The sequence below is a fragment of the Bubalus kerabau genome, chromosome 1 (assembly GCF_029407905.1).
Source record: "Bubalus kerabau isolate K-KA32 ecotype Philippines breed swamp buffalo chromosome 1, PCC_UOA_SB_1v2, whole genome shotgun sequence".
Taxonomy (NCBI): Eukaryota; Metazoa; Chordata; class Mammalia; order Artiodactyla; family Bovidae; genus Bubalus; species Bubalus kerabau.
The window spans coordinates 189,848,038-189,871,327 of NC_073624.1; the positions used below are offsets into that span (position 1 = coordinate 189,848,038).

A 23,290-nucleotide genomic window follows, 5' to 3' on the forward strand; every position below is an offset into this window, starting at 1 on the left:
GTGGGGGGGGTCCCTGGGCAAGCTGGGGTCACAGCCCCGGGGAAGGCTGTGACCTAGAATCTGCACACACCCAGCCTGCCAACATCCAACCCCTGTGCTCTGGTCTTGGGGAGCAATCGACAGCTGGTGCCTGGGGCTCGGGCAGGGGGCTCACACAGTGGAGGGACTGAGAACCCAGGCACCGGAACCTCTGTTCTGCACCTGCACAGCCTGTGCTGTCTGAGACCAAGATACAAAGGCGGAGACCCAGAACTCAGGGTCAGAGAACCCAGGGGCCTGGACCCCAGGGTGAGGTGGGAGTGGGGTAGGGGAGCAGTGAGGCCTCGAGGCTAATCAGACCTCTTTAGAGCCCCCGAGGTAGCCGAGGGCTAGGACAGAAACGAGAACACCTGATTTTTCCAGCCCCCAGCAAGGCTTGTCTCTGGACCCTCTGCCCCCACACAGCAGTCCCCCAGGCCTCAGACCACTCTCCACCCACCCCTCCCCTCCCCGCTGATGAACAGACAAGTTCTCTGTGGCCACAAAGTCCAAGGCTCCAGTTCTCCTTCCCCACTTGCTATGTGACTGACAGCAAGTGTCCCAACCTCTCTGAGGTCCCATTCCTTCCCTCTTAAGCTCAAGAAAAGCCATCGAATATCCACTCTGCAGCCAGGCACTGGGACCCTGCCCAGTTGGTTAAGAGCACAGGTGTTTGCCCTCAAGTCTAAGGATGGGAACAATGCTGTGGGGGCCAAGAGAGGGAGACCCCAACCTCCTGGGGGCTCAGGCAGAATGCCCCAGAAAGGCAGATGAAATGAGCCTGTTCACTGAACCACACCCACCCTGGAGAGTCACTTTGACCTTGTTTTTAATAATCTAGCTGCCCATCACTAGGGGGTCTGCTATAGAGACTCAGGTTCCTCCAGCCACACACAAAGTGACTTATCACAGAGAGGCAGAGCTGTCTGTGCAGAGGCGGATTAAATATAACCACAAATTCCCTGAGTTAACCTAGGTGACGCCAGTAGAATAACTTCACTGCCAATCTACAGAATCACAAGGATTAATATGTTTTATGCCCCTATGTTGGGGGATGTTTGTTACGCAGTGGATAGGTCACTGAGACTTGCTGACATACAAGTGTAGCATGCGGGTGGTGTAACACCATTTAGTCAAGATGACCCTTTTCAAGAAAAATCTTAAGTTTCTATGCTTTTAAATATATATAGAGAGAAGGATCTAGAAAGATCCTGCTGACCTGGGATTGAAGATGATGATCAGAAATGGATGTTAGACTGTCCTTACTGTTTTAATATTTCACAAGGAGAAATTTAATATTTAATATTTTACACTGAGTGTTATATTGAAATTTTAATATTTTACAAGGAATTTGAGAAAGAGATGGCCAGAAGCAGGTAGGGAGATGCAGAGAGAGACTGAGGGAGACAGGGAAAGGCAGATACGGAGGCGGAGACTAGAGCAGGAACAGGGAGAAACGAGGACGCAGCAACCTGGCTGGTAACACTGATATTGCCCCCCCTCCCCCGCCACACCGGTATAAATCCCCAGTGGCCGGCCAGCCCGCCTGCCAGCCCACCATGCTCTCAAGAGGCAGCCCGCTGACCCCGGCCCGGATCCCGCCCTTCCAGCTCCCAGCCCACAGTCAGCGCCCTCAGAGCACCAGCCGGGAGCTGCCACCATCAGACGGGGGACCTGTCCTGCTCCACGTGCCCACGGTCACTGCAGCCCACGGGTTCCAGGTGCTGGCCCAGAGGCCCCAGGTGCTGTCTGCTGAGGCCCCGCTCTGGAGGACATCACCAGAGATCTCTGCAGACCGCAGCTGGAGCCCGGACCAAACCAAGATTCCCGGGACTCGGCCCCATGGCAGATTCCAGAATCTCTCGAAGGTGGACAGGATCTTAACCCTGCTGACGGTCAGCCCTGCCCCTCCCTCACTGCCTTGTCCCCTGAATGGCTTTAGTGACAGGATGGGCTGATGTGTACCTGGTTCACTCAGCTCTGGTTCACTCAGCTCCCCACCAGTCCCAAACTCTTTCATTATCCCCATTCACAGATGAGGAAGCTAAGGTCCAGAGAGGTCGACCAACGTGTCCTGGGTCACACAGCCGGGGTTCTAGCCCAGGAGGTGGGCTGCCTCCAGCACCATCTGCCCCCCACGTCCCTCTTGTGTTCAGAAGCCCATCATGTGGGTGCAGAAAGTAAGACCCAAAGCTGGATGTGTGTGGGAGGGGCACACATTGGGAGGGAAAAGTCCTGGATGCATAAAGAGGGGTACATGTTGGGAGGGGAAGGCGCTGCCTGCCCACCCAGTCCCAGGAACTGGGAAGAAACAGACTCCCCTGCTCTCTCAATCCAGGTCTGCCACCCACAGCGCCTGGAGCCCTCACTCCAACCGGGAGCACCAGGGACACGGCGGAGCCCTGCAGCCCCCCAGGGCGATCCGGGCATGGCTGGCCACCCCCAGGATCCTGGCCAGTGACACAGGAGAGGACTCCAGTTCCGCGTGGACATGGATGTAAAAATAAGAAGTTTTAGTCAACTTTGCAAATGGGGGGTTGGGTGGAGAAGGGGTCTTCGATCCCTGGGGCTGTTGGTTTAAGCTCAGGCTGGCCCAGGTGAGACCGATGATGCCCCTGCCCCAGGAGTCTGGCCCTCCTGCTTCCCACTTCCCCCTGCAGCTCCAATCCCACCTGGAGCCTCCACTATCCGCAGAAATAGGTCCCCCTGCCACCCCGTCATCAGACTGGGGGCTTCGTGGGGGTGGGCTCTGATGCTCAATAAACGTCCTCTGCTGGCGAGCACATGTCTTCTCATGCTTCCTGCTTATGTTCAGGGCCCAGGTCAGCTCCCTGACTCCCCACCCCCAACCAGCACCCACCCACCCTGTCCCCAGCCATGCTGACCCTAGCCAGCAGGGGTCAGGGCTTACCTAGGAATGAAGAGCCCAGACGGAAAACAACATTCCTGGTTTGTAGATGAGGCTGTGTGTGTGTTGGGGCAGGAGGTGGGGTGGTGGAGGGGCAGGGAAATAAGGGTGTGGGGGAGGCTGACAAGGAGCCTGAAATCAGGGCAGATATGCCTTTGGACTCCACCTTGTCGCTGGGAAATTCTGACCTTTCCTGGCCCCCATTGCCCCCAAAGTACACATCCACACCTACTGCATGTCTTAGAGGAACCCCAAATTAACGTGCCCCAAGCTGCCTGGAGAATCCCAGGGATGGGAGAGCCCGGTGTGCTGCCCTCTATGGGGTCGCACAGAGTCAGACACGACTGAAGCGATTTAGCAGCAAGCTGATACTCCCCCTTCCTCCGGCTGCCTCCACAGCTATCCCCACCCCAAGATTCATCCCCACAACTCTTTGAATAGTCCAGGTTCAAAAAACCCTGGGGTCACCCTTGACAAGTACTGACAACTCTACTTCAGAATTGATCCCAAAACTTTTAAGGAACAAATTACACTAATCCAGCTTCAGGAACCTGGGGAGGAAGGAACACTCCCTAACTGCTACATGAGGGCAGTATAAGCAAAATCTGTCAAAAAACAATGCAGAAAAAGAAAACCACAAACCAATATCCCTCATGAATACAGATGCGATACATATGAAATCTAGAAAGATGATACTGATGGAGCTATTTGCAGGGCAGCAATGGAGACCCAGGGGCTTTCCAGATGGTGCTAGTGGTAAGAAACCTGCCTGCCAGTGCAGGAGATGCAGGTTCAATCTTGGGTCAGGAAGATCTCCTGGAGGAGGTCATGGCAGCCCACTCCAGTATTCTTGCCTGGAGAACCCCGTGGACAGAGGAGCCTAACGGGCTACAACCCATGGGGTCCCAAAGAGTCAGACATGACTGAAATGACTTAGCACAAAATGGAGATGCAGACATAGAGAACAGGCCTATGGACACAGGAGGGTGGGAGGAAGGAGAGGAGGGGACGGAGAGAGTAGCACGGAAGCATATACACTACCATATGTGAAACAGACAGCCAATGCGAATTTGCTGTATGACTCAGGGAACCCAAACCAGGGCTCTGTAACAACCTAGAGGGGTGGAAAGGGATGGGAGGTGGGACTGAGGTTCAAGAGAGAACGGACATATGTGTACCTGTGACTGATTCATGTCGATGTCTGGCAGAAATCAATGCAATATTGTAAAGCAATTATCCTTCCATTAAAAATAAATTTAAAAAATACAGATGCAAGGATCTTTCACAAAACATCAGTAGATTGGATCCCAAGGATTGTACATCATGACCACAGAGTATGGCCAACACCAGGAATGCAACGTTGGTTTAACGCTGGAAAATCTGTGAATGGGATTCACCTCATTGACACAAGAAAGGAGAAAAACCCTATGTCCGTTTTTTTCATACCTGCAGAAGAAGCATCTGACAAAATTCAACACTCAATTCAGGTTGAAATCTTGGGAAATAGAGGGAATTTCCTCAACCTGATAAAGGTCAACTGTGAAAAACTGACAGCTGACATCACCATAAATGGTGAAAACCTGATAGCTTTCCCCCTAAGACCAGGAGCAAGGAAAGGATGTCCATTGTCATCTTGGACATTGTACTTGAGAGCCTGAACAGTATGAAAAGACAGGAAAATGAAATTAATGGTAAATGTCAGAAAGGAAGAACTAAGGAAATTCCCTGGTAGCCCGGGGGCTAAGACTTCATGCTCCCAATGCAGGAGGGCTGGGTTCCATCCCTGCTCAAGGAACTAGATCCCACATGCCACAACTAAGACCCAGCACAGCCAAATAAATATTTTTTTAAAAAAGAAGAAGAAAGGAGGAACTAAGATGAGCCCTATTTGCAAAATCTGAAACTGCTTACTACTGCAAGATTTACTTGCTGAAAATCCTTGCAAGTGATTCAGGCCCTAGGCCCCAGTGGGTGATTCAGGCCCCAGGACCCTGCAACTAGATCACGATAGTGCCTGCTGTGGGTTCTCTTGGCTGCAGTCAGATAGGTCAATTCAACCAAAAAAAAGCTGGGTTTTGGTAAGCTCCATGGGGCACATGCAAGGAGGCCCTGAGGGGACTGTTTATCATAACCATATCAGGGACCTACGCTTACTTGGGACTTGGGGGCTGCCACCAAGGGCCCACCTTACTTAGGAGTTAGTGTCAGTTTGAGGTCCCTGTGTGGCTACACAGAAAAGCTGCAGAAGCCCCAGTGCCATGTCTGGGAAGCCCTCCAGCCTGTGCCTTCGCTGGGTTCTCCGCTGTTGGGCCATTCCCACCCTCTGCAACTCTGAGAGCTTGTCCTGCTGGCTGTGGGCCCCTTTGTTCAGTGGGAGCATCCCCACGCACAGCCTGAGGAAATGCTGACTCAGTAAATAACACCACTGTTTATTGTGGGTCGGGCACTCCCGTAACAGCACAGGACCGTGTCAACCTCCTAGAGGTCCCAGCAGGGACCTACCTGGGGTAGCCCCTGGGGTCTGGAGTCCAGGGCCTCAATCCTTCTGCACTCTTGTCTCCCAGAAACCCAGGATTTCACTCCTAATACAGTGGGAAAGCCACTTGTCCAAGGCCACAGCTAAGCTTCCCAGGCCATGTGACCCCTGCTTCCCCTGGCCCCGACTGCCAGTCCTACACATCTCACCAGAGAAAGGAAAGAAGAGAAGGCCTTTAATCTTAGAAATCATTACTGCTGCCTAAGGGCTCCTGCGGGCTTTCCCAGGCACGAGGACACAGGACGGGGAGAGTCAGGGCCCTGCTGCACCCACAGCTGAGGGGGGGGTACACAGGGTGCTAGGGAAGCCCCTGGGGCTGGCAGTCACCTCCAGGCCCCCTGCCCAACCTACAGCTCCCCCATCTGGAGCCGCCTTCTCCTCCCAGGGGTCTGTCTCCATGGCAACATCCCCATCACAGGTGTTCGTAACCTTGGCAACCAGGTACTGCCACCCCACCACCTGGGAGGCTGGAATCCCTAGCTACACCCCGTTCCCACACCCATCTCTGCCCTCATGGCAGCATCCCACTGGGGATGCTGGGCCCAGAGAGGCCATTCAGTGGCTAAGCCCACCTCTGTGTCTCTGCTAAATGCAATAGAACAGCAATGCCAATGTGCACATTCTCGCTGGTTATTGAGGGCCTACTACATGCTCCCGGGCTCCCTCTCGGTATACGGAGCAGGCTGACACTGACCAAGAATGGAGAGATGATAAGACAGTGGTTTCAGGCAGCAACAGACACTTCCCCACTCAGACCCCCCCAGAACCCCCACTTCCAGGGGCAAAACCTACAGCCTTCAGCATCACTGGACCATTTGTTTATTCAGCCAGCATTTACTGGACACCTACTCTGTGTCTACTAGAGCCGTTCCACAGCAGAAAAGAAGGAAAAGCCTGTGATCAACAGGATAAATCAGTAAATTACATGGTGTCTTAAGTGGGAAGAGTGCCGAGGAGGCAGGGAGGGGACAGAGGAGGCAAGGGGTGGAGACATGAGTCAGGAAGGGGTGAGACGGGATGGTGGCTGGGAGAAAGGTGCTGCCATGGAGGGAAGAACCATGCAAAGGTCCTGAGGCGGGCAGCGTCCAAGGCCTCATCCTGCCCTTCAGCCAGGCTTCTGGAGCAATGAATGAGAGCTGGGCAGGGCCACTGAGAGCCCTGGTTTTCCCCTATGTCGTTGAGTGGAGTCCTTGCAATCCTAGAAGATGGGTATACAGTTTGAGTCTCCATTTTACAGATGTGGAAACTGAGGCTGGAGGGGAGTCTCCCACAGTTCCACAGCTTGGAAGTGGGTTCCAATCCTGGCCACCACATCAGTTACCCCTCCCCCCTGCAGGACTCATCTCAAGAGCCCCTTCCTTGGAAGAGCATGACTGACTCCCACCCTAGATTGGGTACCGGCTCTCTGCTGAGTTTCCCACCACACCCTTTCATGACTGTCTCACTGGTCTGCTCCCCCAGGACCATGGCGAGCCCCCTGCCGCATCTCCTTCTGGCACTTGACCTGGTACACAGTAGGTGCTCAATAAACACTTTCCTCTAAGAGCCCTGGGTGGCAATTACCAGAACCTCATTTCACAGGAGACAGAAGCTTAGAGAGGGAAAGTGACTGCCCCAAGATTACACAGCCTCTACAGCAGTGATTCCTCTGTGGGGGCTGGGCTGCCCATGGGGATGGAGAACCACCAGGGAAGGGACCCCATATCCTCCTCTTGGACCTCTGCAGGCCAGGAAAGGATCCATCCTCTTGTCCCTTGGGTACCTGGCCTGCAGCCTCCCGCGATGCAGTTTCTGGGCCTCGGGCCAATGCGACAGTCTGGGAACGGAGCCTGCTTGAGTCACAGGTGGCTGAGTTGACGCCAAGCCACCATGGGAGCAGCTAGGAGGGCACAGAGGGTGGGAAGGGCTGGGGGTGGGATCTTGCAAGGTTACACACCTAGCCTCCTGGAGCAGCCAGGCCCACCTTGAGCCCCTCGCTTGGGAAAGATGGCATCTTTGAGCCTCAACTTGCTGATTTGTGAAATGGGTATAATCAGCCTCCACCTGTAACGGGTGGGGCTGCAGCAAGCACCAGAGGGCTCATGTTAAGAACAGAGCCCAGGGACTTCCCTGGTGGTCCAGTGGCTAAGACTCCACACTCCTGATGCAGGAGGCCCTGGTTTGATTCCTGGTCAGGGAACTAGATCCCAAGTGCTACAACTAAGACCCAGTGCAGCCAAATAAACACAAAATAAACATTAAAAAGAAAAAAGAAGAGCCCAGCATATAGTGAGCATTCAGTAATCTTGCTACTGATTATGTCTTAGCATGATGGTTGGGGAGGTTGGGGGGTGCCCCCCCCTCTGCCCCTGCGTCCCCCACACTGGAGTACCATCTACCTCCCAGCATGAGCTCCCTAAATGAGGCCGACCCCGGGCAGGCCCAGTACCAGGGAATCAGGAAACTACATACATCACAGTATGTAAAAGTAAGAGTCATTCTTTCCACTAACATCCACTGAGCAGGCTGCTGCATAAACACGAGTAATTACACACTGGCCAAGAAGGATGCAGGGAAAGGCAGAGGGAACAGTAAGGGGAAAGGCCCTGAGCCGGGCAGGGCCCTCTTGGTGTGTTCAAAGAGGAGCAAGGGGACCTTCCGGGGAAGGAGTGAGGCACGAGTGGGGCGGCGGGAGGAAGGCACAGGTACCGAAAATCCAGAAATATACACCACGTTTAGACATGAATCCAGGTTCAATAGGGAGCCATAGTCAATTCCAGAGGCCAGTGGTTAAGCAGCCTCTGCGACCTGTATGGGGAATGGGCCTGGAGGGCTGGCAGGAGCGGAAGAGGCTGGGGCAGGGGTCCAGGTGTCAGGTGCTGGAGACCCGGAGTGGGGGCAGCGAGGAGGGGCAGATGCCAGACAAGCGTAGATGGGGAGCCCTGCGTTGCCCGCACCGCAGCCTCTGCAGGTCCACAAAAGCCCTGGTCCGCGGGCGGGTGTGCGCGGGGCAGCACACGCTCCCAGAGCCTGGACGCCCTGCCCCCGCCCGCCGCCCTGGCGCGCGTCCCGGCACCTGCGCGCACGTGTCCTCGCTTCCTGCAGCCCCGCACACCTGCGGTTGGGGCGCCGCGCACCCCAGCCGGCGGGCCGCGCGCACGGCGGAGCGCAGTTCCGCGCACCGAGGAGGGCGGCGGCGGGCACGCGCCGGTGGAGGCGCGCACGGCGGACCCGGGAGGCGGCGGTGGCGGCGGCTCCTGTCGGCTCCGGGCGGCCCCCGCGCCGCAGCCCGCGCCGTGTCCACGGCGGAGCCGCCCAGGTGAGTGTCCGCGCAGGGCCCGGTGACCCCGCACCACCTGCGCGCCATAGCCCCCACGCGCGCCCCCATCCTTGCCTGGGGGGCCACTCTCCCTGAGCGCCTCTCCCGGGTGCGTTGCTCCTCGCCAGGCCCCCAGCGCTCCCCCTGGAAACTTTGGGGGGCCAGTCGCCATGCTGAGGTCCCCCTGTCCCTTCCCGGGGCGCCGAGGAGCAAGGAGCCCGGTGATCGTCTCTCTGGAGGCAGTGGGGACGCCTGGAGGCATGCGCTCCCCTCCAAAGGGGGTTAGGATGGGGCACTGGCTGGGTCTGGGAACCGGGGACGGTCGGGTCCGGAGCCTTTCCGCCCTCCCTTCCGGCGAAGTCTGGTCCACCCCGGGGGGCTGCACCAGGAAGGCGCAGGAGGCGTTAACACCAGGACCTGCTGCATCGCTGGGCTGAGGACAGTCCAGCCAGGTGGGAGGATTTGGGAGCACAGGGCCAGGCCCCCTGCCCCGCGGGCCTGTGTCCAGTCAGCAGCAAGGGTGGGGTGGGAGCTTCTCTCTGTCCCTTGAAGCTTGGCATAGGTGCCTCCCAAGGCCTGGCCCGGGAGGCCACTGAGCCCCATTCAACAAGTTGGGGAGGGCAGCACCTTGTGCCTTGATCCCAGTGCAGGAAAAGACCTGGTCCTTATTTTCCAGACCACGTGCCCCAGGCACTAACAGTACAGGCACCCCAGCCCCCCAGTTCTGAGGAATAAGGACGTCTGGGGTTTGTGCCCAGGAGCCTGCATTGTTAACAAGCAGTCCCCGGTGAATCCACGCTTGTACAGAAATGGTTGAGAACCTCTTGCTTCTGGCGGGGGCGTGGGGAGGGGGTGCCTGCGGCAGCATGGCAGCAGACAGAAGGACCATCTGGGGTTTTATCGGGGCGGGGGGGGGGCACTTTCAGGGAGAGTAGGGCTCTAAAACCTGGAGCAACACAGGAGGGCTCCCTGGAGGAGGTGTGGAGGCTGGGAAGGCTGTGGTGTGTGAGTACCCAGAGGCAGAGGACATGGGGTCTCTGTGGGTGAGGTTGGTGGAAGCCAGGTGCAGGCAGGTAGGGAGAGGTCTGGAGCCGTCGGGCTCTGAGTGTCTTGCCTTGCTCCATTCCCCCTCTGAGCCAGAGTGGCAGCCATCTGAGACAGGATCTGAGTTGGAAGACCCTGTAGGCTTCCCCCACAGGTGCGGCTCCTCCTCCTTCTACCTGGATGGCATGGAGTGGTGGGAAGGGGCCGTCCACCATGGGATGAGGGCTCGAAAGGGCTAAAGCCAGACTTGCTCAGCCTGCCTCTCTGTTCCCCACCCTCGCTGGTGACTTCTGACAAAAGACAGCCCTTCTGTGAGCTCCAGTTTTGAGATGGACATCAATGCAGGGTGTAAGAAATGCAGATGCGTTGCGCCCCCAGCATGGGGCTGCCATGAGCCAGATATTGTGTGATGGCAGGGCAGCCATGATCATCCCCACTGTTAACACAGCAGCTCGGCCTCAGTGTGTTCATCTGTAGAATGGGGGTGGCTGCTCCCAGCCACCCCCACAGGACGCCCAGGATCCGAAGGTACCTTGCTGAGTGGGAATATAAAGCAGGTCTCAGGCATCAGCTTGATTTCTCTTCCCACAAGGCTGTCATTCCCGGGTGCCCCTGAGTCATCACCTACTCACCAGGTGGAGGGCCTCTCAGAGAACTCTCCAAGCAAAGCTCGCTCCAGGTGGGCCCATGGCGAGCTGCCCACCACCACATGTCAATCCTGTGCCTCTGAAGAAGACCTTCCAATAGGGCTCTGGGATTCAGTGAAAGGTAGCTGGCATTGGACCAGGGTTCAAATGTTGACTCTCAAGCTGAGTGCTGCCAGGTGAACTGGGGACCACTCTGACCCTCAGTCTCGTTTTCTCCAAGCGGGCTTCACTGTTCCCACCTTTGGGGCTGGGCTGGGCTAGTGGCTGAGTGGCTGTGGTAGACGGTAGACATTCAAAATGTGGTTCTAGAGGCCTCACCTGCCAAAGGCGGTCAAGGAAAGTGGGTCGGGAGGCCCCCCAGTCCCCTGAAGGGTTAAAAGGGACTAATGGCTGACAGAGACTAATTAGGGCTTAATGAATTGTCGTGGATGAAAGTCCCGGAAGGGCCAGATCTAGGACGAAGGATACACCAGTCCTGAAGGGGTCGGCAGTATGTCCCCAAAAAAGGGCCTCAGAGGGCTGCGTGGGGGCCGGGCCCCACCTCCCAAGTCCATCTGGAAGCCTGAACAGGGAACACTTTGAGGGCCCACCAAACAACACTGCCCTGGGTCCCTCTGGCCCCATTTGTGGTGGGGTAGGGGGAGGGGACAGAGGGGCCAGCTGCCAGCTGCATCTATTCACCCCCCTCCCTGTCCTCCTATGGGTTTAGCTGCTTCCTTCAGGGGGCTTGGCTCAGTCTCACCCAAAGCAGTGTTCAGCGTCCCCCAGCCTGGGAGGGAATGGGACGACTTGTCCCATGTGTCTGTGGGGGCAAAGCTCACTCCGTGGGGTGGGGCAGGGAGGAGTTGGGCTGCCTCTGATCCTGGGGAGGGGCCCTGGCAACCTGAGCCACCACCCCACCACCTGGGTTAAGAACTTCATGATAAATTTGGGTTAAGGCCTGCTGGGGGCTTTGGAGAGGAGGGTCTCTCTCTGTCTGTTGCCCTGGACGGACAGATTTTGGGTTCCTCCCCCAGATAGCTTCCTGCACTGCCGCTGATACTGATGGCAGATACTGCAGGGAGCAGGGCCCCCTCCCCCTTCCAGCCCCCAGAGTGGGCGCACAGCTCCACAGAGGCCTCCTCCCACCTCCTCTTCAAATCTGCAAAGACCCTGCACAGGGCTCCCAGGGGTGCTGCCACAGACTGCCACAAACCTAGTGCTCAAACCACACACATTGATTCTCTCACAATCCTGCAGATCAGGAGTCCAGCTCGGGCCTCACACGGCTAAACCCAGGCGTGGGCAGGGCTGGTCCCTCCGGAGGCTCCTGGGAAGCACCGGCTCCTGTCTTTTCCAGCTTCTAGAGGCGCCTCATCCCTGGCTCATGGCCCCTCCCTCCATCCTCACAGTCAGCAGCCCAGCATCTCCCGTCTCTCTGTGCCTCTGACCCTCCCGCCTTCCTCTTCTAAGGACACTGGGATGACACTGGGCCCCTGGGGAGTCCACAATTGTCCCCACCTCAGGGTGAACCGATCAGCATCCTTAATTTCGTCCCTCTTTGCCACATAAAGTAACATTTGTAGGTTCCAGGGGTCAGGCTGTGGGCATCTTTGGAGGGGCCATTCTTTGGCCGACCGCAGGCCCCACCTCCCTGTTATTCTCTGTTGCACCGTCCACACGTGGCCTCCGGTACCCTTTCTTCTCTTTATCACCTGTGGATGACTGGCAGGGATTCCGTCTGTATTTTTCAAAGCTGTTTCCCTTAAGAACTAGAACAGTGCATGGTACACAGAAGGTGCCCATTAAATGCACGTGGAATGAAAAAATAAATAAAATAAATGCACATGGAATGAATGGCTAAGAGCAGAACAAGGCCTAGGACTCAGGGCACCTGACCCCAGCCGGCACCCAGTGGAGACTTTTCCAAAGGCCCCAGGTTATAAAGTACCCTCTCTCTCTGAGTTCTCACCTGCTACTCAGTCAGCACCCGGAGAGCAGTTGCTGGTCACCTGAGTCCCTTTTGCAGAACAGGAAGCTGAGGTTCAGCGCTTTACAAGTCTCTTCCAAGGTAGTCAGGGGCAAGCTCCCGTGGGGACCCTGGAGATCTCGTCCTGTTGCTGGAATCTCTCTGCTTCCCTCATTGGCCCACAGAGCACCCAGCTCTGTGCATGCTGGTGGTAGGGGGTAGAGAAGGGACTGACGTGGTCCCCACCCTCAGGACAGCGCTGTCCAGGAGGGTGACTGTCCGGGTTCATGTGATGTAGGGTGACAGGCCCAGAACACACAAACCCAGATGCATCTTCAGATGCCAACACAGCTCCATCATGTTCCTTCTCAAACCTCCCCCACAGCTCCCCATCGCTCTCAGAATCAAGTCCCTACACCTCACTGTGGGTTCAGCACCCTGCATGGTTCCACCCTTGCCAACCCCAACTCCCAGCCCCAAACTCAGATGTGCCCTCAGCCTCCAGTCACTCCCCCTTTCTTTCCTCCCAGCACCAGCCCTTCCCCCCACCTCAGGGCCTTCACCCTGGCGGACCCCTCCACCCGGAACACCATCTCCCAGCCTTCCTCTTGGCTCACTGCTGCCCACCCACCCCTACTCAAGACTCAACTCAGACACACCTTTCCAGCCATGCTGGACAAAGCATCAGACCATAGCAGACCCCTGCTTCTCCCAAACGATATACTTCACGGATGTGTTTGCATCTCTTGTCTGCTTGCCTGCCCCACATGATGCTCAGTGAGAGAAGCAGACACGGAAGGACACACTGGGTGTGATTCCACTGATGGGAAACGTGCAGAGCAGGCCGATCCACAGAGACAGAGAGTGGGTTCCTGTTGTCAGGGGCTGGGAGGGAGTGACTGCTGATGGGGACAGGGCTTCTTTTGGGGGATGGAATGTTCTGGAATTAGTGGTAATGACTACACATACTTGTGAACACACCAAAAAACCACTGAACACTTGAAATAGGAAAAAAAAAGTGCCAAGGAAAGCTGGGGTGCTGCTGTGCCCCCAGCACCCATGCTTGGCCTGCTGGGGTTTAGAAGGACAGATAGAGGTTTGGACTGTGGCTGGTAGAGCCCTGCCCCCATGGGACCTGCCCCTTGCTAGGGAAGGAGATGGGTAGGTTCTCAGCCACCAACCCCCAGGCTCTGGATCCCAAGTCTGGAAAATGAGGGTGGGGGCCCTGGCTCTGCATGGGGGTCTGAGTATTCAGGGGGTCTGGTCTACACCATGCTCAGCATGAGCAGTGTTCAATCATGTGGCAAGGAGTTTTTCTGGCATTGGCAGCCACACGGGGGCAGGGGACCCAGGGAGGGCCAGGCTGGACCCAGGGCCTTCTCCACCCCTGGCCACAGGTCATGTGCTCACTGACCCCGAAGTCTCCATAACGTGGGAGGAGGGAGCCATGCTCTTAGGCAGCCCTGGGGCATCTCAGTTCTGGCCGGCTGACACAGGGCAGCTCCTGGGTCTGCAGAGCTGGCAGAAGTCAGGGCTCCACGGAGGTGGGGGTCCCCTCGCCCTGACCCCGAGAGAGCCATGGGAGAAGAGGGTATGGAGCCTTGGGTTTGAATCTTACATGTACTTCTCTCCTCTTGGGTGAGTCACTTCCCCTCCCCAGGCCTCTGCTTCCTCACTGATAACACAAACAGATAATCAGCCTGTTTCTTCCTGGGGCATCAACTGGATGCCTGCTCTGTGTCTAGCACCCTCTACAACATGGATCTTACCTGGGTGATCCTGCCCCCAGGGGACATGGGTGATGTCTGGAGACATCTGTGGTTGTCACGACTGGGGGGCTCCTGGTGTCAAGGGAGTGGGGACCAGGAGGCTGCTCCACACCCTACAGCACCCAGGACAGCCCCCCTACACACACAGAGAATGACCTGGCCCCAAAGGTCAGCAGGGTCAAGAGACCCTCACACAACTCCAGTCCATTCTGCAGGCAGGAACACTGAAACCTGAGAAGGCAGGGTGTCTGCTGAATGCTGGGGAGTGAGCTGGAGCCCATGCTGGCAGGCGGGAGCCTGGCAGTGGCAGAGCTGCAGAACAAGGTGGATCTGGGATATATTTGGAGGTGAAGCTGACTGCACCTGGTGATGGATTGGCCGGGGGTGTGAGCAAGGAGCTGCCAGGGGAGGCTGAAGTTGGGACGCTGCAGGGCCTCCGGGTGATGTCAGGGATGTGGCTCCAGTCCCTGGGGCTGGAGCTCAGAAGAGACACAGGACTGGGAGTCATCAGTGAACAGATGGTGTCTAGTCCTGAGCAGACGGGAGGCGAGGCCCCAGGTGGGAGGCGGGTCCCTGGAGGGAAATGGAGGGTCTAGAGGGCAGGTGGGGACCTTGACAGCCCTGTGGGGGTCACCTCCCCCAAGGCCACGGCCTCACGGAGGAGGGAAGGGGCAGAGAAAGTGTGGACTCCACAGCAGCCTGTCCACACAGCCTCACTTTGCCATCCAGCACAGCCCCCACTCCACAGCCTTTGCCCACCCTGTCCTCCCTGCCTGGCCTGCCCTTCCCACCACCATCCACAGCTGGTGTTCTCACTGCCTTTCAGGAAATGGACCTGATGCCCTGAAAACTTAGCAGCAGTGGGACTAGAATTCGACTCCCAGCCTAATTGGGGGCTTCCCCGGTGGCTCAGCGGTAAAGAATCCACCTGCCAATGCAGGAGATTCGGGTTTGATCCCTGGGTCAGGAAGATCCCCTGGAGAAGGGAATGGGAACCCACTCCAGTATTCTTGCCTGGGATAACCCCATGGACAGAAGAGCCTGGAGGGCTGCAGTCACGGGGTCGCAAAGAGTCAGACATGACTGAGCATGAGCACCCTACTCAGGGCCTGGGAACCTGGCCTTCTAACCCCATTGCAAGGCCCAGGCCTCCAGGCAAGGAAACAGGCCCAGAGAGGGTGACTCACTTGCTCAGGGTACCCGGCCCTTGATTATCTGAGAGCGGCAGGGATGCAGGGCATTTGGGCATCTCAGCTCAGTTCCATCACCCTCAGTCCTCCCCCGAGCTCTCCCACTTCCCAGCCCCCCAACATCCAGGAACGTGAGTGAACACAGCTACTGGAGGCAGTTAAGGTCCCAGGATCCCTTCCCAACATGGAGGGGCCAGAACCCTAGTCGGGGAGGCATCGGAAGCTCCAGCCCAGTTGCGAGTCCGCCCACCCCCTGCAGAGAAGATGACAGGCCCGCCCTGGGTTGGGAGAGGCTGGAGTTCACAAACTAGGTCACAGCTGGAGTGGCCCCTGCTGGGCACCAAAGGACCAGCTGTCCTCTCATCCTGGGAGCAATTACAGCATGAGCGCTCTGAGGACACCGAGGTTTCGCTGCCTTTGGCAGGCGAGGTTCACAGAGGGCGCGTTTTTCATTGGAGGTCACACAGCGCATCAGAACCGAGGTCTCCGCAGGCCTTTCCAAGAAACTGTATCACAGTGGCTGCGCCCTAGCTTTCCTGACCTCTCGAATTGAGTACTTCCTTCCTGACATTGTTCTTAGCTGCCTCTGCAACAACTATTTTTTAAAATTCTTTCCAACTTAAAAAATTTGGGGGGGAGACTTCCCTGGTGGTCCAGCGGTTAGGACTCTGTGCTCCCAATGCAGGGAACCTGGGTTTGATCCCTGGTCAGGTAACTAAATCCCACATGCTGCAAGTAAGACCTGGCACAACCAAATAAATAAAAACTTAAAAAAAAAATTTTTTTTAATATTTTTTAAGTTTGTAGATAGAAAATCCACCTTCCTCTCTCTACAGTGCCTGCTCCCAGCCTCCTGGGCTGACCAGCCCGGTCCTGCTGCCCCCTATCTGCTAGGCCCCCTCTCTCCCTCCCTAACTCTTTGCACAACCATCTTTCCTCAGTAAATTGATGATGATGATTACAATCCCCTCAACACCCCGCTGTCATCTTCCTGATTTATTCCTCTTCATTTATGGCCGCCGGAGGTAGAAGAGCCTGTATTTACCTCTTTTATTATCTGTCGGCTCCCAGAAAGCTGACCTGTTTGTCTCAGGCTCTCTGTGTCCCCAGCACTTGGAAGATGCCTGGCACGGTAGACGTTTGTTGACTGACAGGTGGATGGAATCGATGAATGAGAGGAAACGAGCATTGCAGGTCCAGTGAAAACAGCGCTGTGTTTTGAATCCTAGCCGGATGAACTGCCAAGACTCTCTCCTGCCTGTTTAGAAAAGAGAGAGAGAGAGAGAGAGTGTTACAGGATTGAGCACCACCAACCTCTCCCTGAGACTACCCCCTGCCACCTCCAACGTGCTATGTGAACCTGTGCTAAGACATGTCTAACTCTCTGCAACCCCATGGGCTACAGCCTGCCTGGTTCCTCTGTCCATGGGGTTTCCCAGGCAAGAATACTGAAGTGGGTTGCCATTTCCTTCTCCAGATCTTTTCAACCCAGGAGTCCAACCCACCTCTCTTGTATCTCCTGCACTGGCGGATTCTTCACCACTGCTGCCACCTGGGAAGCCCCGTGTGTACCTGAGCTGGTGACTTAAGTTGCTTTGTGCCTCCGTGTTCTCATCTGTAAAATGAGGGTGACAGTGGGGCTTCCCCCTCCCAACGAGGATGTTGTGGGACTTAAATGGACCCATTCAGATAGCCCAGAGCAGTGGCTGCTACAGTGTTTGCCATGTGGATGAAGACAATGACCAGCTTTGAACAGGGGTTTAAGTGGCATATAAGAGAGACTGGGAGGGTACTTGAGTACTAAAAGTCACCAAGGAAGTGACATTGAGGGCCAGATCCAAATAAAGTCAGGGAGCGAGCCTTGTAGGGATGGTGGTCTGGGTATTGCCTAACATGTGCAAAGGCCCTGGGGCAGGACCTCACCAGGTGTGTTGGAGGGGCAGCGAGCAGGCCTGTGCATCTGGAGCAGAGTGAGGAGAGGGAGAGAAGGAGGGGAGGGGACAGGGGTGTGAGTTCTCTCCTGCAGAAAGAAAAGAGCAGGCCGCTCTGCCCCCCACCCCCACGAGGAGTCTGTTTGGGGCACTGAACGACACCAGTCATTTCCTTCTGGGGGCAGAGCTGGTGGGGCCTGGCTGCTCTGAATCAGACCACTGAGGAGTTGTCCCCTATCCCTGGGTGACAGACAGTGACCCCTTGGCCACGGGGAGTGGCCCGACCTAGGAGTGACTGCAGAGCCAGTTTAAGGTAGAAAGAGATGGATGAATACGGGACCATTGTTTCTGTCTTGTCCCCTCGTGGGACATGGCCCCTCTGCTTGCTGTCCAGGGCAACAACATGGAAGAGAATGACCTAGAAAGAGAGCCTGGGAAGGCAGCTTGCCTCGGGGAAGGATTGTGTTCCCTGCAATTTGCGGGTTGGGATTAAGGACAGTTGCAGTGGGAAAGCGGAACCAGATGCTTCGCGCTCCCTCTGTCCGCCTCCCCACTGGGTTCCCCAGCCAGGGTTAGAGAGCTAAGACCCATGACCTCCTGGAGACCAGGGGTGCCTTGGTTTCCTCATGGTGTGACCATGCTCTCCATGACTGCAACTCCATCCCTGCCCCTAACAGTGGTGTTCATACAGTGTGTGAATCCCCGGGCATTTCGGGAGCACCTGCACAGGTGTTTATGTGCCCACCCAAATCAAGAATTGAGTTTGGTGTTTGATTTTACTTCCTGATGAATAGGCTTGTGCTGTCTGTGATTGTTTGGCAACCTCGATTCCTCCAGCCTCTTTTGGAACTACAACTCAGCCATCTTTCCTTGTGGGTACATTCAAATCTCCCAGCATTCCACAATAACCATGCTTTATGGCTTCTTTGATCCCCTATTGATGGGCGCCTAGGTTAGTTCCATTTTTCCTCCATATAAGTAAATCTCGGCTTTCTTTCTCTACTAAGTACACGTGAATGTCCTTGATTCCACAGCAGGCACAGACCCTAGCTTATTTAACCAATGCCCTCTTGATGAACCGGCTTCTCAGGTGGTAGTAGTGGGAAAGAATCCGCCTACCAATACAGGAGATGAGAGATGAGGATTCAATCCCTGGATCAGGAAGATCCCCTGGAGTACAAAATGGCACCCCACTCCAATATTCTTGCCTAAAAAATTCCATGGGCAGAGGAGCCTGGATGGCTATAGTCCATGGGGTCGCAAAGAGCTGGACGTGACTGAGGACCCATTGATGGACACTGAGATTAGTTCTAGGGGTTTTATTCCCCCCGTATACATGCACCTCCACTGTCTTTCTTCATTGGTACATAAAAGTATCCCTGTGTTTCACAGCAGGCATGGACCACAATTTATTTCCTGGATCCCCTGTAGATGGATATCTAGGTTAGTTCCAGTTTTTTGGTTTTCCAAACGACGCTGCAGCAAACCTCTTTGTTGATGCCACTCTGCTCTCGTGTGTTTTTTTTTTTTATGGATATGTGGCTACTCGTTAAGGTCTTGTATTAGTATCCAGTAGCTGCCATAATGAAAGACCACAAATAGGGTGGCTTAAACAACAGAAAGTTACTCTCTCTGTTCTAGAGGCCAGACATTCAAAGTCAAGGTGTCAGCAGGGCTGTGCAGACTCGAGGGGTGGATCCTCCCTTGTTTCTTGCAGCTTCTGGTGCTTTCTGGCAACCCTGGTGTCTCTTGGCTTATAAATGCATCAGTCCAATCTCTGCCTCCGTCGTCACATGGCCATCATTCCTGCATGTCTGCATCCAAATTTCCCCCTTTCATAAGGACACCCATCGTTGGATCAGGGCCCACCCTACTCTGGCATGACCTCATCTTAATTTGATGACACCTGCAAAATACAAACTCTCTTCCTGGTGACATATGATTCACCTCGAGCATTAAGCCAACAGTTACTCTGGGCTCTGTGTCTGTTCGTTTTCACCTAAAATTCTCCAAAGGGTCCAGGCAGGCAGGAGCTGACCTCACAGGTGAGGATCTAGAGCCTGGGTCCTTGCTGGGTGAGGCCTGTGGGAACAGTGAGGAAACAGGCAGTAGGGATGTGCTGGTGGGGGGCAGTCAGGGGAAGCCCGGGGGCTTCAGCTGCTCAGATGCTGAAAATAGCTGCCCCACCAACAGAGCAGCTCCCTCCAGCTGCCATCTGGCTGCTCCTTCCCCTCCCCCACCCACCTTGGCCCTGGGATCTGGGCTGCAGCCCAGCAGAGCATGGGGGAGATGGGGGATGGAGGGCCAGCTGGCTGCCTGGAGAGATGGAGCAACTCGGAAGGCACAGATGCAGAGGCCCAGGCATTTGGCATCTGTTCCTCTGGTCCTTCCCAGTCACATCATCGGCCTCTGTAGCCCCTCCAATGCATCTCCTGGTTCCCCACCCCTCACTCACTCCACTTGCTCCTACTGCCTCAGGGCCTTTGCACTGGCCATTCCTCCAGCCTGGAACCATCTTTCCCTAACACCCATGGCCCTTTCTTTGTCCTCCTATGGGTCTGCATGAGCTTCCTGTGGCCAAAACAAAGTACTACAAACTGAGTGACTTAAAACAACAGAAGTCTATGCGCTCCGGCTTCTGGAGGCCACGAGTCTGAAATTCAGGTGTTGTAGGGCTATCTCCCTCTAAAGGCTCCAAGGGAGGGTCCTTCATGCCTCTCCCAGCTTCTGGGAACCCCAGCCATCCTCGACTTATATAGACACATCCCTCCAGTCCCTGCCTCTGTCTTCACATGGCCTTATTCCTTCTGTGTGCATCTCTGTGCACATCCAAACTGCCATTTTGTTACAAGGACATCAGTCATTTGATTCAGGGCCAACTGAATCCAATATAAATTCATCTCAATTCATCACATCTGCAAAGAACCTATTTTCAAAGGAGGCCCCTTACAATGAATCAGGGGACTTCTACATGTTTTGTGTATGTGTGTGTCTGTGTGTGCTCAGTCATGACCAACTCTTTGCAACCTCATAGACTGTAGCCTGCCAGGCTCCTCTCTCCATGCGATTCTCCAGGCAGGAATACTGGAGTGGGTAGCCATTTCCTGCTCCAGGGGATCTTCTTGACCCAGGGACTGAACCCACATCTCTTATGTCTCCTGCATTGGCAGGCAGACTGTCTACCACTAGTGCCATCTGGGAAGCCGTGGTTCTTTTAGGGAGAACACAAATGAACCCTGTACAGGGTCTCAGCACAAATGTCACCTGTCCTGATCTGAAGTTACCCCTCTGTCCACCCTGAGCATCCATCCAGGCTGATCCCCTCACAGCCCTTGGGTAGATGCCCAGGAGTGGGATTCCGGGTCCCACGGTGGACAATTGCTTCCTGAGCACACTGGTAGGATGGGATAGGACAAGCCTGGAGTACGGGTACTAATGCTGACCCCGCCCACAGGTGCCCACGAGGATGGTGGCGTGGCCCTAGGCCCAGGCTCCACACCATGACCTGCTGGCTGTGGGTGCTAAGCCTGCAGTTCCTGCTCCTGCCCGCGGCCCTGCCCCCCGCAGGGGGCTGCCCGGCCCGCTGCGAGTGTACGGCGCAGACGCGCGCGGTAGCCTGTCCCCGGCGCCGGTTGACTGCGGTGCCCGACGGCATCCCGGCCGAGACGCGCTTGCTGGAGCTCAGCCGCAACCGCATCCGCTGCCTGAACCCAGGAGACCTGGCCGCCCTGCCGCTGCTGGAGGAGCTGGACCTGAGCGAGAATGTGATCGCGCACGTGGAGCCAGGTGCCTTCGCCAACCTGCCGCGACTGCGCGTGCTGCGCCTCCGCGGTAACCTGCTCAAGCTCATCCCGCCCGGCGTCTTCACACGCCTGGACAACCTCACGCTACTGGACCTGAGCGAGAACAAGCTGGTCATCCTCCTGGACTACACCTTCCAGGATCTGCGCAGCCTCCGCCGGCTGGAAGTGGGCGACAACGACCTGGTGTTCATCTCGCGCCGAGCCTTCTCCGGGCTGCTGGCGCTGGAGGAGCTCACCCTGGAGCGCTGCAACCTGACAGCACTGTCAGGCGAGTCGCTGGGCCACTTGCGGGGCCTGGGCGCCCTGCGGCTGCGCCACCTGGCCATCGCCGCCTTGGAGGACCAGAACTTCCAGCGGCTCCCAGGCCTGCTGCACTTGGAGATCGACAACTGGCCGCTGCTGGAGGAGGTGGCCGCCGGCAGCCTGAGGGGGCTCAACTTGACCTCGCTGTCCGTCACACACACCAACATCACCGCCGTGCCCTCCGCCGCCCTGCGCCACCAGGCTCACCTCACCTGCCTCAACCTGTCGCACAACCCCATCAGCACGGTGCCACGCGGGTCCTTCCGCGACCTGGTGCGCCTGCGTGAGCTGCACCTGGCTGGGGCTCTGTTGGCCGTGGTGGAGCCGCAGGCCTTCCTGGGGCTGCGGCAGATTCGCCTGCTCAACCTCTCCAACAACCTGCTGTCCACGCTAGAGGAGAGCACCTTCCACTCAGTCAACACGCTGGAGACGCTGCGCGTGGACGGGAACCCGCTGGCCTGCGACTGCCGCCTGCTGTGGGTCGTGCAACGCCGCAAGACCCTCAACTTCGACGGCCGCCCGCCGGCCTGCGCCACCCCGGCCGAGGTCCGCGGCGACGCGCTGCGCAGCCTGCCAGACTCGGCGCTCTTCGAGTACTTCGTGTGCCGCAAGCCCAAGATCCGCGAGCGGCGGCTGCAGCGCATCACAGCGGCCGCGGGCGCCGACGTGCGCTTCCAGTGCCGCGCCGAGGGCGAGCCGGCGCCCACCGTAGCATGGGTGACCCCGCGCCACCGCACGGTGACCGCCGCCAGCGCCGGCCGGGCGCGCGTGCTGCCGGGCGGCACGCTGCACATCCGGGACGCACGGCCGGGGGACAGCGGCACCTACACGTGCGTGGCCAGCAACGCGGGCGGCAACGACACCTACTTCGCCACCCTGAGCGTGCAGCCCGAGCCGGCCGTCAACCGGACCCTGGGCGAGGGCCGCAACGACACGCAGGTGGCCGCGCGCTTCCCGCTCGACCTCACCACTATCCTGGTGTCCACCGCCATGGGCTGCATCACCTTCCTGGGTGTCGTCCTCTTCTGCTTCCTGCTCCTCTTTGTGTGGAGCCGCGGCCGCGGGCAGCACAAGAACAACTTCTCGGTGGAGTACTCTTTCCGCAAGGTGGACGGGCCCGCCACAGCGGCGGGCCAGGGGGGCGCCCGCAAGTTCAACATGAAGATGATATGAGAGGCCTTGGGGCCCACCGCCCGCGGCCCCCGCCGCTGCGCCTGCGCCGGAAGCAGCGTCTCCGTCTCCGTCCGAGCCCTCGCCGGCTGGCGGCTGGCCCATCTGACGACCACCTATGCATCTCCCATAGGGGGCGGCCGCGAGCCGACTCCTGGCAGAACTTCCCCCTTTTTTTGTAGGGACCCAACCACAGAACTGTTTTTTCATCAGGATGCGTCTTTTGCAGAGTTTCTCAAGCGTTTTTTTCTAAGGGTGTCACCCTGTCTTCCTGCCCCTGGTGTGGTTGCTCAGCTGGGAGAGGGTGGGATGGGAGCTCAGAGATCCAGGGTCCTCAACACAAAACAACTCACACCTGGTGGAGATGGTCTACACCTGGAATCCCAGGGAAGGCAGTCCCGCCTCCGGGTCAGAGCATGAGAGAGCCCACTCTGTTCACACCTGGATACCCCCCTCCAACTACACCAGAGCACATACTTACACCCAGGACATACAACCACGATGCACAGATCCAGAGGGGAACACACACACACCCCTCATACCCAGCTGACACTAAGCAGGTGCCCCGAGATCACCACAGGCGCTTTGGGCTCTTGGTAGAGACCAGTCCCCACCTCGGCCAGGCAGCTCACACCTGAGACCCGTTTCTGCTCACACCCAGACGTTCACTGACCCCTGGCTCCCTCTCAGCTGGCCACTTGATGCAGACCTCAGGTGCTGAGCTA

At 57.0% G+C, this 23,290-nt stretch overlaps 1 protein-coding gene across 1 annotated transcript; it reads left to right on the plus strand.

Moving 5' to 3' along the window:
• The first annotated feature begins 20,789 nt into the window (after positions 1-20,789).
• LINGO3 (leucine rich repeat and Ig domain containing 3) lies at positions 20,790-23,073 on the plus strand. The gene has a single exon (XM_055566666.1). It carries the CDS (start codon positions 20,790-20,792, stop codon positions 22,566-22,568), a length of 1,779 nt encoding a protein of 592 aa, XP_055422641.1. The 3' UTR covers positions 22,569-23,073.
• The last annotated feature ends 217 nt before the right edge of the window (positions 23,074-23,290 follow it).